Genomic DNA, 16,364 nt, shown 5'->3' with positions numbered 1-16,364 from the left:
TAAGAAAAAATGTTGTAAATTCTCTTGCACTACTGGAGAGTTGGGCTAAAGCGGCTATAGAAATCAAAGGATGCTTTAAAAAAGAAGTCACTATTCTAAAACTACAGAATGGATTAAAAGAAAACAAAAAACAAAAACAAAAAAAACATAATATTTCACATGTTTTGCTGCTTTAATATTAAATCTAGACTGTATCCCAACTAAGAATCCCTGTAAATTTAGGTTTCATGCGAGGTAAAATCTGGGCTTCTTTAATCTACCAGGGAAGGAGCCAATACGGTTTGTAAAGTATTGTAATATGTAAATATTACATTCCAATATATATTTATATCTACACGTTGAGGTACATCTATATTACATATATACACATACACAGTATATGTGACTGGGATTTGACTAATATCTGCTGTATACCCTGTATATTTATATCAATCAGACACCGGAATCTGACTGCCAACCGACAAGAACTTCTGTATTTTAGTCTTGGGCTTGCACTAGTGGTGTGCCAGCTTTGTAATGTACGGTCATTATCTGGAATGCCCGAGGAGAAACGGATTTGGCCTAGGCTGGAGTTGCCTTTGGATCTTCAATTTACTAGTTTCTTTTTTTTTTTTTTTTTTTAATTTCCATTCATTTACACAACCACCACCATAATGTCCTGCAAATTGCTTTTATTTAGAAGTGATAACACAGATGTCACTTGGCATTAGGACAAACAGACTTAATTAACAGATGTAAAAAGTAGGGTTAACCGGAACCGTAGTCTGCAAATAAAAAGAAAGAATTCTATTCCGGTGGAACTTTTTTTTGCTGTTGTAAAATCTGAAGTTTAAATATAAAACACAACTCTATTCTTAACAACTTCATTGCAAATGCATTGTTAGCAGTTTTTAGTGGCTTAAAATACTGAATTTCCTTTTCACTTAATACAAGTTCAGAAACTATAACACGTGAATATGGTTTTGGATAGTCTATAGCAGGGGTAGACAACGCCAGTCCCCAAGAGCTTACCAACAGGTCTGGTTTTCAGGATATCCCAGCTTCAGCACAGGTGGCTCAGTCTCACAAACTGAGCCACGTGTGCTGAAGCTGGGACTGATTGAGCAACCTGTGCTGAAGCCGAAATCCTGAAAACCTGACCTGTTGGTGCCCATTGAGAACTGGAGTACCACTGGTTAAGTGATAAATATATATTTTTCATCAAGATAAAACTAAGTGTAGGTAAGAGAGTCCCTGTAGTTATTATACACTCCACAGAATTTGCACTGTAGGAATGAACCACACTCCTAGTTGTAACCAATGAAAATTCAAGAGGTTCATAAAAAAAAAAATGACTATTTGTAAAATATGTTGATCTTTTGCATTGCACTATAGAAGAAAAGCAATCACAAAGTGCCAGAGAAATTCTCAGATGTTTATTTTGCAAATGCGCGTCAGTCCCTGTATATACAAGTGCTAAGAACAGGATGCATAGTTTCTGCGGTGTCGAAGACACTTTAATAGTTCATTAAAACACAAAATGGCTATTAATTTATTCAACGGACCCTACTTAACCCCATGGGTGCCGGAGAGGACAACACTACAATGCATTGCTGTCACCCCTGGAAGGGGTTACATTTTTATTGCCTTTTAAATGCTAAAATAATTTTTTTTTTAAATTAAAAAGTAATTTCATACTTGCACCACATGGAAAATGTGGAAAAATAAAAGTTTACCAAGTATAGTGACAGAGGCGAGTTATTACAATACCAAAAGATAGTGCTACTAGCGAAATGGCTCAAAATATTTGCTGCACATTACCCAAAGGGTTAAACATAGCGTTTTCATTCAATTTGATTTAAAAAGGATCTAGATTAAATTGTCCACATATCTATCCTGTAAGCAAAAACTTTAATTCCAATGTTGTCCACCTAAATAAATCTCCAAAATGGATTGTTTTCACAAAATCAGGAATGAGAACACAAGATGCCTGAATAAAAATTGTTCACAACTGGCAGGACACCACAAGTGATAGAAAAAGTAAGGTGAAACTTTACCAAAGATCAGATTTCAAACACAAATCTTAAATAAAAAAAAGAAAACAGAAGTACAAATGAGCCACGATTCCTCTTAATTCCACAATTTGAACAATATTTAAGACCCTGGGAAGGTCTATAGATCCCACTCAAAATTCGGTGAAGCCACTTGCATTGCTTGAGGAACGCAAACTAATACGCCTGAAGTCCTCTCCTTTACAGGGACGAAGATTCAAGGGCCTGTGTGAGACATGTGGATGCAATCCCGAGTCTCCTTTCCTTGTGCCCTTAAAAAAAGGAGCAGTTCTCACGGATATACATACATACATACATACATACATACATACATTTGAAGCAGGGTGTCTCCGGAGCTGAACTCTGAAAGCAGGGGGTCCCTAGAGCTAAAATCAACAGGAGTTATGTACCTCTGTAGTGGGAGACGGCATCTCTTCAGTTTAAATGTTCCGCTCACGCGGGCCAATAGGAAGCTACAAAGGATGCAGTCACTGATCCATATTGGCTTGTGGGACTTTTTAAACCGCCATATTGTGAACCCAGCCAGGGCTCCTACAAGCATCCCATACAGAGGTACACATCTCATGATGCGGAGTGTCCCCGAAGATGAAAACAAATTTGATTTTAATTTGTGAGCAAAACAATTTTGAGAGCTTTTCACAGAGCCTGTACCATTGGGTGGGCAACAGGATATAAATTGAAGGACCGCATATATGTGCTCGAGGCCTCAAAAAGTAACACGTAACACTCACTGAGGCATACGAATACATGGGCGGGGGGGGGGGGGGGGGGAAATTGTGTGACATGAAGGCGGAGTTGGTTGAGGAAGCGTGACTAAATGGGGGGGGGGGGAGTGGTGACATGGCCAGGCAGTACCCCTCTTTCCAAAGTGCACATAAACGTTGCAGTCATAGGTAATTGCGTCTCCCCACTCCTTTCTGTTAGCTGCTGAATGCTGGTATGCTCATTTATACGGTCCTACTCCTCAACCATGGAACTAGCGTTGCGCCTAGGAGAGGGGCGAGACACTGTTCATGAGCACACCGTCTTAAAACAGGTCAGAGGCAGTGAGGAAAAGCTCAGATCTGTGAAAGCTTCCTGCTCCCACTGCAGCAGGAAGAGCAGACTCCTGGGGTCCCCCGGTGGGCCTGTCTGCCCCTGAACACGCAGTGCCCGGGGAGAGGAGGAGGAGGGCAGCGCTTGTGGGACGCAGGTGAAGCTCCTGAGGGCCAAATATTGCCTGCCAATTGCCTATATAAGTGTTATAAATGTATCATTCTACTTAAAACCTTTCAAACAAGAAGTGTTCTGTGGAAAACCAAAATGATACCATTAAATGCACCAGAGCACACCATTAAAATCTCAATACTCAGATTGTAGTAGTGTACTCACTTGATTTTCAAACAAACTGCATAAAGCCAAATCTGCAGCAACTTTGATATGAAACAAAACACTGTATATAATTTCTGCTAGTTTTGGGCTTCAATGCCCCACACAAAGAAGCCTCCATTATGGCAATTCAAACTTAAGATAACACACGGTTGCAAACAAACACAGGCCTGCAGCAGAACTTTATGCATACAGTGTGTGCAAAAGGATATCCAAAGAGCGCATGTAAAAATAAGTGCCGATTATGAATTCAGGTTAAAAAGCACATAAGTGTGGCATATTTTAATGAGGAAAATCAGATCAGCGATAGGCCAGCAATGCACTGGTCTACAAAGCATTGCGGGTCACAAGCGCTAAACCGTTAATAAGGCTCAAGAGTTGCACAATAAAGTTACAGAATAAAGCAAACAAATTGCAAGTATCATATGCAAAACATTACAATGAAATAAATGATGGATTTTCCATGAAGAGCATTATTCTAGGAAAGATAGTTGCATCCCATAAAAGGAAGAGATGAGGGGGAGCTTAAAAGTACGACAGACCAGTCAGGGGAGGAACCCACGCAGGAGGAAGAATTTCATTTCCCTCTACAAAATAAAACACTTCTTTGCTCGCCCAAAATGATAAATAGAAATCTGAGCAGATGTCCCCTTCGTTGTTGTGAATCCCAGATTTGAATTTAATGTGCAAACATTTAACTTTTTAAAATGCATAAGGGAAAGCTAGAGATAGATAGCAGGGAGTTTAAAATTGACCATGAACTGGAGCTAAATTATTACAGAAATAATGATAAAACACCAACAGCTCCACAAACCCGCATTAAGCCATAATCACACCGCATACAGTGCTTCCACTGCAGCCAGGGATTCTGGGTAATGACATGCAAATCAGTATTGCATGATTATGTGGTAAATTAGGTTTGTGGATATGTGAATACACTCAAGTGTTCTTTATCAGTGCTGTATGGTGGAGGGTGTTTGACAACGTCTATTTAAAAAAAATTACTTGTAATTTGTTTACATGGCGACAAAACATGGTTTGCTTAAAAAAGAGACAATCCAAGCCGTCAGATTTCTTTTTAAATTATTATATCCGGGGACCCCCTGCTTCCAGATACTTGCCTCTGAATTAGGTGCAGCTCTCCTCGGCTGCGAGGGTTCACAATATGTCCGCTGTTAAAAGTTTGCCTCCTGCGGACCAATAAGAAGTCACAATGTCATCTGTGCGGCTTCCTATTGGTCCATGTCACGCAGGAGCTTTAAACTTTAAAGCCCTGCTTGCTCAGCCAGAGCTGCTACCAGCACCTACTTTGGAGGTAAGTATCTCTGGAAGCAGTGGGTCCCCGGAGCTGAAGTTAACAGGGTTCAGCTCCAGAGACCCCCTGCTTCCATGCTATATAAAAAATAAAATAAATTAAATTTAAAAAAACTGTGGAAACAAAATGTCCCGTCTCTGATTGTTCCTTTAAGCTTTTTTGGCTTGCATAAAAGTCTGTTACTAGACACATAAACTAAAACATGTAAGAATATTTACTGTAAAACCATTTACTAAATGCAATATTTGTTCCCTGAAGCTTATGGGCTTTACAAATCAAATACCCAAAGTCAATGCCAAACTGGTCTACTTAATTATTATGTTTGCGCCACCAATACTTTTTGACTATAGGCTTGCTTGCTCTATTGAGCAATGTACAACAGAATATTATTTGTTCAGAACTACAAACCAGGACAGCGCTAACCTGCCTTCGATTACTTTGAACTTGTTGGTATGTATGCAATAATGTGGCGGATAAAAATACAAACAGTCCGTTACTGAGCAGGAAAAGGGCAAAAAAAATAAAAAAAAGATATGAATGATTTTAGTACCTAGAAATAGGGTCTGAAAAATGTTCAATATTCTATTCAGCATTTTAATGTCTCTGCAATGTCAGTGATGCTCAAGGGAACGCTCTATAACAGCTTTGATCACTTGCACTAAAACACTTTAGGAGTAACCTACAACGACACAAGCTAAAGTTATCATGTTGACCTCTTCAGCACCAATGAGTTTAATGGTGTAGTCTAGTGGTGACCAACTCCAGACCTCAATGGCCATCCACAGGCCAGGTATTGAGGATATCCCTGCTTCAGCACAGGTGGTTCAGACAGCCACCTGTGTTGATGCAGGGATATCCTTAAAACCCAGCCTGTTGATGGCCCTTGAGGACTGGAGTTCACCACCCCTGATCTAATCCAACTTTCAAGGTCCAAAGCTACATATATTTTTCCCCACAAACTTAACCTTTCACCCAGAACATACACAGCACTGAAACCAGAAGATCTTGGTCTCATCTTAATATGGCAAATACAATTTAAGGGACTTTTAAGAACTGCTTCATAACATTGTCCCACGTACACCCCCACTGGAGTGACCACAGCGTTCACTGTCTGTAAGCAGCCCATACAAAGCATCATGCCTTGCATAACGTGTGGTAATTACAGATTTAAGCATTTTGGGCTAAAAGTGAAATACTGGCAAGTATATTCTAAGTTGCAAAATAAATGTTAATGGACAGGGTATTTATTTTATAGTCAAGGGGTTTAATCTATTATAAACGCAAAATGTGTTCGCAGTGTAAATTGGACAGCACGTTGTACTTTTTCACCTGGGCTTAAAGGGCTCAAGAACATTAGAGCGTGGCTTTTTGAGGATGAACTCCTGTTGCTCTCTGCATGGTAATCGTGGATTATCGCTGTGCTACACTTTGAAGAATATGGGGCCTATGTACCAAGTGTTGCAAACAGATTTCTCTGTAGCAACTTTGTGCCAAAAAAGAAAATGTTAAATTGTGCTGGTGTGAGAAATGTGCGGCTCTGCACGTCACTTTGTTTATTTGCTGGCACACAGAAACAGACTGCTTTGGGCGTACAGCTGGAAATATTCTGTACTAAAGCCATCACGTTTCTGTCCACTGCTAAAAAAATAGTCTGGTATGTTGGACCTGGTGTAAAACCTAAAAAGTCTTGTTAAACGGTTAGCGCAGAATGAAGTTGCTATGCATCAACCCAAATGTAGTTGATGCAGATCACATTACATTATATGGGTTAATCAAATGTATTATTTCCTTAGCATAGCTATTCTAAATTACTAATGTAATTATTTATATTTACTAATACTGGTTAACAAAAAAATAAATCTGTTTTAATTTAAATGGAATCAATCAGGTTACGTAAACAATGAACTATGTGTTACCTGTATGAAGCTTTTGTGCATATGACATGTTTTATGAAGGCTTGTACTACTTTTTTTTTTTTTACACAAAAGAAATAAATAAATCACAATCTTGGTACATAAACCCCTGAATATTTACACATGCCAATATTCTAACTTCTAATCATAGGATTGGAAGTTCAGGAGACAGGCAATTATGGTTCAGTGATAAATCTTCTCTGTACATCAGAAGAGCAGCGCTAGACACAATAAAATGGTTTCCTAAGAGGCATGCCACGGCAACAATGAAAAAGATAATTATGGGATGAACACAAACACAGACTGGTAAACCACTTGAGGCTTTAAGGTCTAATATACTGCTGTCCAATTGTAGTGCCACCTATATCAAGGAGTAATTGATGCATACCTTCAAAATGATTTATGGGGGGAAAAAAGGCTGCCTTAATACCTATTCATGACAGATTTGGCATACTTCTTTAGGAGTGGGCAAATCTAGTCCCCAGGGGCCATCAACAGGTCTGGATATCCCTGCTTCAGCACAGGTGGCTCAATCGAAACTGAGCAACCTGTGCTGAGGCAGAGATATCCTGACCTGTTGGTAGCCCTTGGGGACTAGAGTTGCCCACTCCTGACATACTGCATGCAAAGGCTAAAAATAAGAAAATCAGACCATTCAGGGCACCGCACATAAATCTGTAGTTTTCTGTAATTATTCTTGAGTTTACGCCCCCCTGCCCCCCCAGTTTCTCATGTTCAGTGACCCGTCACCTGAAAAGTTATAAAGCAATATTAAGCAATGCAGGCCACCAGTACACAATTTCTAGCCCTCCATGCGTCTTATACTCCCTGACATCCACCATAAACTACAGCAGTGGATTCCCACTGCCTGTAACCTTTTACAAACATCAACAGAGAAGCCACAATTAAGAGGAATTCAGTGTATAGAAAGCCTATATAATCGCCAAAGGAATAAAGTTAATTATTTCCTCATATCAGAGAAAATATCACATTTCAGGAGGGAGGGGGAGGGCAACATAACGCTATTTATATGGCTACATTCAGTTTAAAAGTCACATGGGGGTCAAGAATAGAGACTCATGTCTGCCGACTACAAAAAGGCATTTTTGTTTTAATAAATAATAGAACATTAACTGACAAATTGCATTTGTAGGCAGTAAGACCTGCAATTAAGGTTGTGATGGCAATAAAAACAGAATAATTCCCTCTGAGTTATACTTTGTGAAAACTTAACTACAGCAGCAATTGGGATTCGGTCTTTCAGCATCCTTCAATCCGTCGAAGAGTAGTTACATTCTATTACAATAACTTTTCTACTTAACGGGGGAAAAAAGGACTGAACAAAATCAACAAAATAACAATAAAATTAAAAAAAGAACAGTAAAGCATTCCTCTTTCAAATAAAAGTTTTGTATTAAAAGTGATTTACAAACATATCACAATTTGGACAGAAAAGGGCTGCAATGAATAAGCTGCTGGTATGCATACCACAGCATTGACATCTGCTCAACTCCAGGAAACTGGAATCATCCCATTACCGGTTTGCGTCCCATTAATAAAATTATAAAAAAGGTAAGTTCTAATTTTAGTGGTGAAAATTTCACAGTATTTTTGCTTTCCTTTTTCTTAACAAAAATGTTATTGTTTGTTATAAATACCATCAGTCAACTGGGCCCTGGAAAATGAGTTTGACCCCACTTTCTTCCCCAGTCAGTTGTGTTGCGCAGAAAGGGCAGGCAGCGTGAAATGCGTGTGTACCATGAGGGAGTGGGATCTGAGACCAGTACTTGGCAGATTTTTCTGAGCAGACATGTCCACACGGGCTGAATGCATGAGTGGGAGGTCCAGCGTCTACATAAAATCCTGCTTCACAACCAAGCCAGAGAGGCACGTACGGACCAACTGTTCTACACATCGGACATTCTCTTTCATTTGCTTCTGTGTCACTACGATGACCCCAGTTATGATAGCCATGCACATGACCACAGGTGAGGTACGCCCAAGGCTGTTTCTCTTCTACTACATCTTTACGGTTGATACTTGGAAAGGCTAAAGTGTTTAATCCAACAGGGCACTGAGGCCTGGCAGCATTTATCTCCTGTCGCAAAGCTTCAATGTGTTTTTGAGTTGGCGTATGAAACAAACCATCGGCTGTTCTCCAAAGAAGGGTGGCACCACACAAATCAACGAGAGAACCATCCTGAAGGATGTTGGTTTCATTTTCAACCTAGGAGAAACGAGATGGATAAGTGCATGGGTACCTTCTGCAGAACAAAAAGTGTTTCCCTTCCCAAAGCTGCACAAAAATGAACAAACAAGATTAATAAAAACATCCAAGGCTATGGTAAGGTTGTTGTTTTATATTCTGGTAGCAGAACGTCAGAAAAGGGTATCTGGATATTTAATGGCTTTTAGTCGATGGCTTTCCCAGGCTGGTGGTGAACCATTGTCCAGTGCAAATTATTGTCATTTCTATCCAACCCATTTTATAATCAATGCATGCTATTGTGCTGATTTACAAAGTATCCCCCAAATAGTGTCCAAACTGATGGAGGACATGCTTTCTGATCTAGTATCACATTAAAAATGCACAGCAACTGCAAAACGCAAGTTAAGATCTTCTTGGAGCCAAGATTCTTTTTTGACCTCCAGGGCATCATCATACACAATGACATTAATTTTGATGCATGAACGATGCCATTTCAAGTGCATTTTATGTTACACCACAAAAAATTTTTAAGAAAGTTAGTCAAACAAAAATCTCTGAAAAGTATCACAACCTTTGGGAGTTCCTGGGAAAAGGAGGTGGTGTGCTGTACCTCAAAAAGAACACATGAATTCTAAGCATCACAAAATATCTTACAAGTTTGCCTCTTTGTTGAGCTGATCTGGTCTCTCGTAGTGTGTACACATCTCCACAGACTGAAATTTCCCGCCACACCCCAGGCTTGGACTCTTCGGTAAACCCTCCTTTTGGATGCATTACGAGAACACCATTGGTTGTTAATCCGTCCATGTGACCATCAGGATTCTTCCACTTGGCGGCTTTCTCCTAGAAACAACATAATCAGCAATGGTCAATGGCAACTTCTTTCCAAACAGTGAAACAGCGGGTAAACAAGACAAACCATAACAAATAAAAAGGATAACCAGCAAGGTCACTGTGACAGTTTCCCTGCAATGTGTGTGAATTTGGGTGGAGTGTGGCTGGTATCTATACAGCCATTACATACAGAACATACTGTATAAATAGAAATATACTAATAAAATATACTCATTTGTGTAAAAAGTCCTTACAGAAATACAAGCAGAATGAGATGGCAAACCTGCTCTGAAGAACAGACAAAATGAAACCGTGCTGACAGATACAGATGACTAGTTCTACTCAGCATAATCAACATCATTGCATTAAGTGAAGAAATAAGGTAAATAGTAGAGTTCCTTCAGAAGCCACTCAAATGCTTCCAGGCTGAAGTGGGTCCTCAATCAAAACATGTATTTTAGCAATCAGAAAGTAGCAAATGAGACAGCAAGAACATTTTTAGATTTATAATGCAAATATCACAGCTGAGAGGCAGGAGTATGAGACCATAAGGAAGACACCCGCAGTGGATATTTCCACTTGGAATACCAGCAGAAGGAAGGGAGTGATCGATCTACAAACGGGATTTCTACTTCAGCTTCTCAGGTATATTACAAGAAATTGGGGAAGCGTAAAGGTTGACTGAGCCGCCTGTACTGTAGCAGGAACATCCTGAAAACCTGACCCGTTTGTGGCCTTTGAGGACTGGAGTCGGCCACCCCTGATCTAGGGCATCCACTTTATGAACTTTTCACAATGAGTACAGAATCCTGGGCACCAACAGGGTAACTGCAAACTACATAAGATGTATTTGCAAACAATGAAAGAAAGTTGCAAACTTTCACCACACCTCCCCCATGCTTACCTCTGGGTGGCAATAGAGACAGGCTAGCAGGGGGAGGGGGTAGGTATGTGGCGGCGGGCCCCTGGCATTAAACAGAAGATAAGCTGGCAGAGGAATCGGCAGTTGTTACACAGGTGTCTGCTGCTAGAGCGCGCTCCACCCCTGCTGTCCTGCTCTGCCTGTGTAACTGCTGCTAATTCCTCTGCCAGCCTATCTTCTGTTAACGCCGGGCGGGGGGCTGCCGCCGCATACCATCTCCCCCCATGCCTGTCTCTATTACCATGCACAGTTAAGCATGGGGGGAGGAGGGGGCGCTGGCCCCAGGGCTATAGCTGCGCCCCTGCGTACAGTAGATGAAAAAATATTACAATAAGGCAACACAATTAGAAGGCAAAAAGTCAGACTTTTTTTTACACTTGCCCAAATCGTTAATCACGAATGTCAGCCTACATATTTTTCTATTCTGGTAGAAATCGTATTCTTACATATGTTGTTCTAATTGTGATGCCTTTGTAAGATTTGTACCTACCATATTGTTTATATGCCAAAATGAGCTTCTTGATCATAATATATGCTTTTTGATCAGTTCTATGTTACAATATCTTTTTTGAGCAAACATTGGTGCCTTGGTATTTAGTTGTTCTATAGTGACAAGACCCAACTTTTCTTTGATACAAATTTATGGTATTGAGAGCTTGACACACCCATCCTTGTATAAATCGTCCTTCACATTATTTCCCCTAAAGTGCATCTGATAGAGACTGATGTGGTTAGTGATTCACCTTTTTGATAATACTTACACCAAGAAAGATATTTTTAGAAGAGTCAAATCCTGCTGCAAAGATCCTAGCAGTGTACGGTGGGTTCCTATCGCACACTATCCTGCACGCAAACCTGGAAATTGTGCTTTGCGTGATCTGGGTTTCATCATTCTGGTTGCCAGAAATGGTGTCTGTCACTACAAAGTCAATAGGGCTCTCTGTTGATCTTCCAATCTGAAATGATAAACAAAGCCATGTTTTAACAAGCATAATTTATCTTGAATACATACAACTTGGCATTTGGACTCTTTCCACTTGAGCCCATGGCATTTGTTAGTATACATCTTCCAGTGTGTTGCATAGTAGATGAGGTTGGGGGACAAAAACCCCCAGACATGTCCATCGAGTTCAACCTATGTTACATTTACAAGACAGATACTTATCCTATATTTTTACTTGCAGTCTATTGATCCAGAGGATGGCAAACAAACAACAACAAAAAAAGAGAAGAAACTCCTTCTGGACTCCAGAATTGGCAATTAGATTTGTCCCTGTATCAACAGCCTTCCCATGTTTACTTATTTCGTATATCCCTCTATACCTTTCCTTTCTAAAAAGATATCCAAGATATCTGTTGTATCTGCCATCACAGTCTCCATAGGTAATGAATCCCACATTGTAACTGCCCTTAATGTAAAGAACCCTTTCCTTTGTTGCTGGCGAAATCTCTTTACCTCCAACCTTAAGGGATGACCCGTGTCGTTTGTACTAACCTTGGGATGAATAGTTCTCTTGAAAGCTCCTTGTATTGTCCCCAAATATATTTGTATATAGTGATCAGATCACCTCAGACGCCTCTTTTCTAATGTAAAATAATCTAAATGAAACTAGCCTCGCCTCATAAATCAGATTTTCCATATAAAGCAAAGCCAAAATTCCTGTTTATAATGATTTAATTTGTTTTCTGTACATTTCAGTTTAGAAATTATCTTATTGTTCACAACTAAATTTTGCAAATAGGTTTCCCTTTGATTGAACTTACTTATAATGCCCTGACAAAGACACAGAAACAATATGCCAAAGAACAAGAATGAAACAAATGATAGCATTTCACAATTACTTGACATAATACAATTAAATAGAAAAAATATGACAAATAATTAAATCTATCAACGGTAAAAAATAAATATGTATTTACGTTTATGTATGCAAAAATGTTAAAAACAGCCAGATACCCAGATAAATTTTTTTTGCAGTCAAAGTCCTGCAGTTAAATGTATTTGATTTACAATTTACCTGAAACATATCGGTGTCCTTGTCGTGAGTATATTCCACCACAACCGTCTGATTTCTGGATAACGTGTATGAGATACTGTGCTGGCCCCTGCTGCTGATTGCCTATTGAATAAAAACAATAATAAAAAGTATTTAGACTCCCCGTACCATACATACTCAAGAGTCCTCTGAAGTTGATACCTAAACCAATGCCGAGTCTCTCCTTCCCCAAATACTATTCTCCCTACTCCAAAACGTTTTAGACTGTAAGCCCCTTGGAGCAGGGACCTCCTTCCTATTGGTCAGTTTCTCTTAACTTTTTGCTAGACAATGGTATAGTCAGCCCTCCACCATTATATGTTGGTACCATACAAACACAATAATAATTTATAATAAACTCTGAATCCTCTCCAAGCATATGATAAAAGTAATAAAGCAGAAACCCCGGCTGCATGGCAATGCGAAGCTATCCTGTGCCATTTTCTGCTCGGAGGCACCCTGAGCCTCAGGCCAATTCTTATTTGACAGCAGTTTCAATCCCCTCTCAAAGCTGCAGTTCAAGCAATATCCTACATGTGTGTTTTTTTAATTAATCAGCAGTGAACCAATTGAATCTAGTGCCTCCCTGGTCACATGATCTTCCTCACAGAACTTTGGCTGTCAGTGCCGCAGAAGAGGACCCAAGATGCATTTAGTGAACCCCGAGCCGAATCTTCGCCGATCGATCACAAAGGATTGATCTGCAACTTAGCTAATCACTAGTCGGTGTGTAGATTGTATTGATTTTTTTTTTTTTTGCTTGAACTGCAGCTTTAAAACCTAGAAATATAACTGGTAACGTCACTAGTATTTCAGAACCTGAAAACAACGTTGGGGTGAGAAAAAAAAAAGTGATAAGACCTTGTACGGTATAGTGTACAGCAAATAAAAATATCGGGTGTGAGCACATTCACATGTCTCAGACAGGTCTGCAACCCTGCTTTTCCCCCATTATCGCTTAGCATGCAATGCTTCCACTGCAGCCAGGGATTCTGGGTAATGACACGCAAATGAGCACAGTGTGTCACTTTTTAATTCTTGTCCATTTTAACATGGACCCCTCCAAGCTTATACCTGCCGTATTACACACATTTTGAGCACAACCTAGGTTCAAGAAGTACATAGCGAGTAAACCTGCTCACAGACAGCGGTTTCAATCTCGTATCTCCGTGTGTTCGGTTACGGACTTTCCAATGTGAAGCTGGAAGTGGCTACTAGAACCAAAACAAGTTATGGGGAGTAAAACAAAGCGAGAATAAAACCTCAACCGTACCGTTCAAATGGTAAGCAAAAAGGTGACACACACTGTTCATTTGCATGTCATTACCCAGAATCCTTGGCTGCAGTGGAAGCACTGTATGCAAAGAGATAATGTGGAATGGCAGGGTTGCAGAGCTGTCTAGATATTCAAATGTGCTCACAAGTGATATTTTTATCTGCTGTGCATCTTTATCTTTAAATTAATAATATAATATAGTAATTTGAAAATGCCAATAGTTGAAATAAAATTTTTTTTTACAGCCATCAGCAAGAAATAGTTTGGTTTGTACGGCTTAAAATTTCACAGCAGATAGTCAATGAAAAATAAAAATGTATCTTTGATATGATAGAAGTAAATATGCTTCCAGATTATGTTTGAGTGAATAATGTTAAAATGCTGTGCACCAACCGGTTAGAGTATCAGTACTTCGGCAGTCTGCCAGCTCACTAAAATATGAGGCTGTCACTGGTAGTGGTAGGAAACCTTGACAAGATCAAAACCCCTTGAATTATTTTGTAGCTTCAGCTTCAATGAATTAAATGCGATACAAATCAATTCGTAAGTACGTCAGCAAGAATCTCCACTTCAAGATCGTTATTATGATGGCATCAACAGTGGCGGAGACTACTCAACTAATCACATGAAAGGCTGCGTTTATAGTAAGGGCTACAGCGTCGCGACCGCGTAACGTCAGCCGTCGCTATAGTGTTTCCTGCACTCTGGTGCAGGAAATGGAAGAGGGCGACCGGGGGCATGGCGGAGGCGTGGCAGTGAGCAGATCGCCCTCATTGGCTGAACCGCTCACATGCTGCGCCGATTGCTGAAGTCATTGCGCCCACTATGGGCACCCGCGACGCACTGCGCAACGTCGCAGTAGCCAGTACAGTAAACGCAGCCACTGGCATAACACAGTTACGCTACAACATGGACAAAATTAAAGGTTATCCCCAAAATATATTTTATGCATTCAAGTATACTTGGAAGCTATGATGTGGTATAGATTTCACTTGTTTTCTCTTACAATGTCCAGATTTATGCAAAGGTAAAAACACAATTTCTCAAAGCCCATTGTAGACAATGTAAGAATTAAGACCAACTTTGTTTGCTCTTTGTCAGTTCTCATTCTTAACCATAAACAAGTATTTAATTAAAACCATTTCACTACCTTCTGACAATACCCATATTGCTGCCTTAACCCATTCAGTACAAAGTGGTCCTGCAAATCTGGCAATGAAGGAACCAGACATGTAATTTTTCTTACTGTACAACACACACACACACACACACACACACACACACACAATCTGCTTGCCTTTAGATTTTTGGGGACGTAAAGAAAATGACCAATTTCCTCTGTGGAACACATTTTTTTTGGCCATGTCTCGTCTCCAAAATAAGAGCTTTAATGAGAAATAAAATAGGTTGCTGAATTTAAGAGTACTTCTATTTATCTAGCTCTTCCAAAAACATTTAGCAAGACATAGGAATTCAATCTATTTTCAGTCATTGTCAATCCACCGATGGATAAAGGCCTCCCGAATGATCTTCCACGTACTGTGTTTGTGCAAGACTCTTCTCCACGTTCCAACAAGGTTTCTGATTTCATCATCCCATTTTACTTTTTGTCGTCTTGGTCTTTTAATCTCTTGAAACGGTTAATCTCGAGTCTAGACATAGCCAAAAACCAATATATTCCACAGAGGAAATGACGGTCATCTTAAGTCCCCAAAAATCTAAAGTCAAGCAGATCTCTAGATAGGGATATCCCTATTCTATTTCCTGTATCGGGGTAATAGCCAGCATACATTTCTCACAGATGAAGCTTCTAAAATTATCATCTTGGCATTTAGGGTCCAAGTTTCACATCTATACGCGAGCATAGGCAGAATACACTGGTTGAAAACTTTCCTCTTAAGGTACAGTGGAAGGTCCCCATAAAATATGGCCTAGTTTCTTCCAAATGCACACCAGCCCATCTTCATGCCCCTATTGATTTCATTCAAAAGGTTCCCATCCATTGTTATTTGCCAGCCAAGGTAGACTTCTAACTCTATGCTATGTATTTCAATCTTTGCAGACTTGAAACATTCACACAGCATACACTGAAGGGAAACCTGGAACCAAATCACATGATTGCTCCGAAGAGCAGCTATGTGATTCGGAAATGCTGTAGGGTCAGTGGCCATAGAGGTGGCACGACCCTTTGGCTCTGTTAAGGTTAAAAAAAAACCTGGTGCCGTTTCCTTGTCCTAGTTTGGTATCATGGAGACTGATAAATTTCCCCCTTTATGTCTTCATGCATCAGCAGGAAAAGGTGTGGCTGCTTTGGTTAATTTCACAATAAAAAGTGAATGGTAAAAGCTAGGATTTCACGTGATGGAAACAAAGGTCACAGAAGTCATGTGATCTCAGCCCAGCACGGGTGGCCACTAATGTTTCAGGTTTAATGTTGCAT

The 16,364-nt window shown here is 40.0% G+C and overlaps 1 protein-coding gene across 8 annotated transcripts in view; it reads right to left on the bottom strand.

Moving 5' to 3' along the window:
• Positions 1–8,035: 8,035 nt before the first annotated feature.
• PELI2 (pellino E3 ubiquitin protein ligase family member 2) overlaps positions 8,036–16,364 on the bottom strand; it is a 63,905-nt gene continuing 55,576 nt past the window's right edge. For all 8 annotated transcript variants that reach the window (XM_075614751.1, XM_075614752.1, XM_075614753.1 and 5 more), the window contains 4 exons: positions 12,631–12,732; positions 11,374–11,568; positions 9,511–9,699; positions 8,036–8,874 (listed from right to left, as the gene is read on the bottom strand). In XM_075614751.1, coding sequence (XP_075470866.1) covers positions 8,308–8,874; positions 9,511–9,699; positions 11,374–11,568; positions 12,631–12,732 — 1,053 coding nt within the window. In that variant the 3' untranslated portion in view covers positions 8,036–8,307. The remainder of the gene's footprint in view (positions 8,875–9,510; positions 9,700–11,373; positions 11,569–12,630; positions 12,733–16,364) is intronic.

This window comes from Ascaphus truei, chromosome 9 (assembly GCF_040206685.1).
Source record: "Ascaphus truei isolate aAscTru1 chromosome 9, aAscTru1.hap1, whole genome shotgun sequence".
NCBI classification, from domain to species: Eukaryota; Metazoa; Chordata; class Amphibia; order Anura; family Ascaphidae; genus Ascaphus; species Ascaphus truei.
This window is presented reverse-complemented; position numbering and strand designations above follow the sequence as displayed.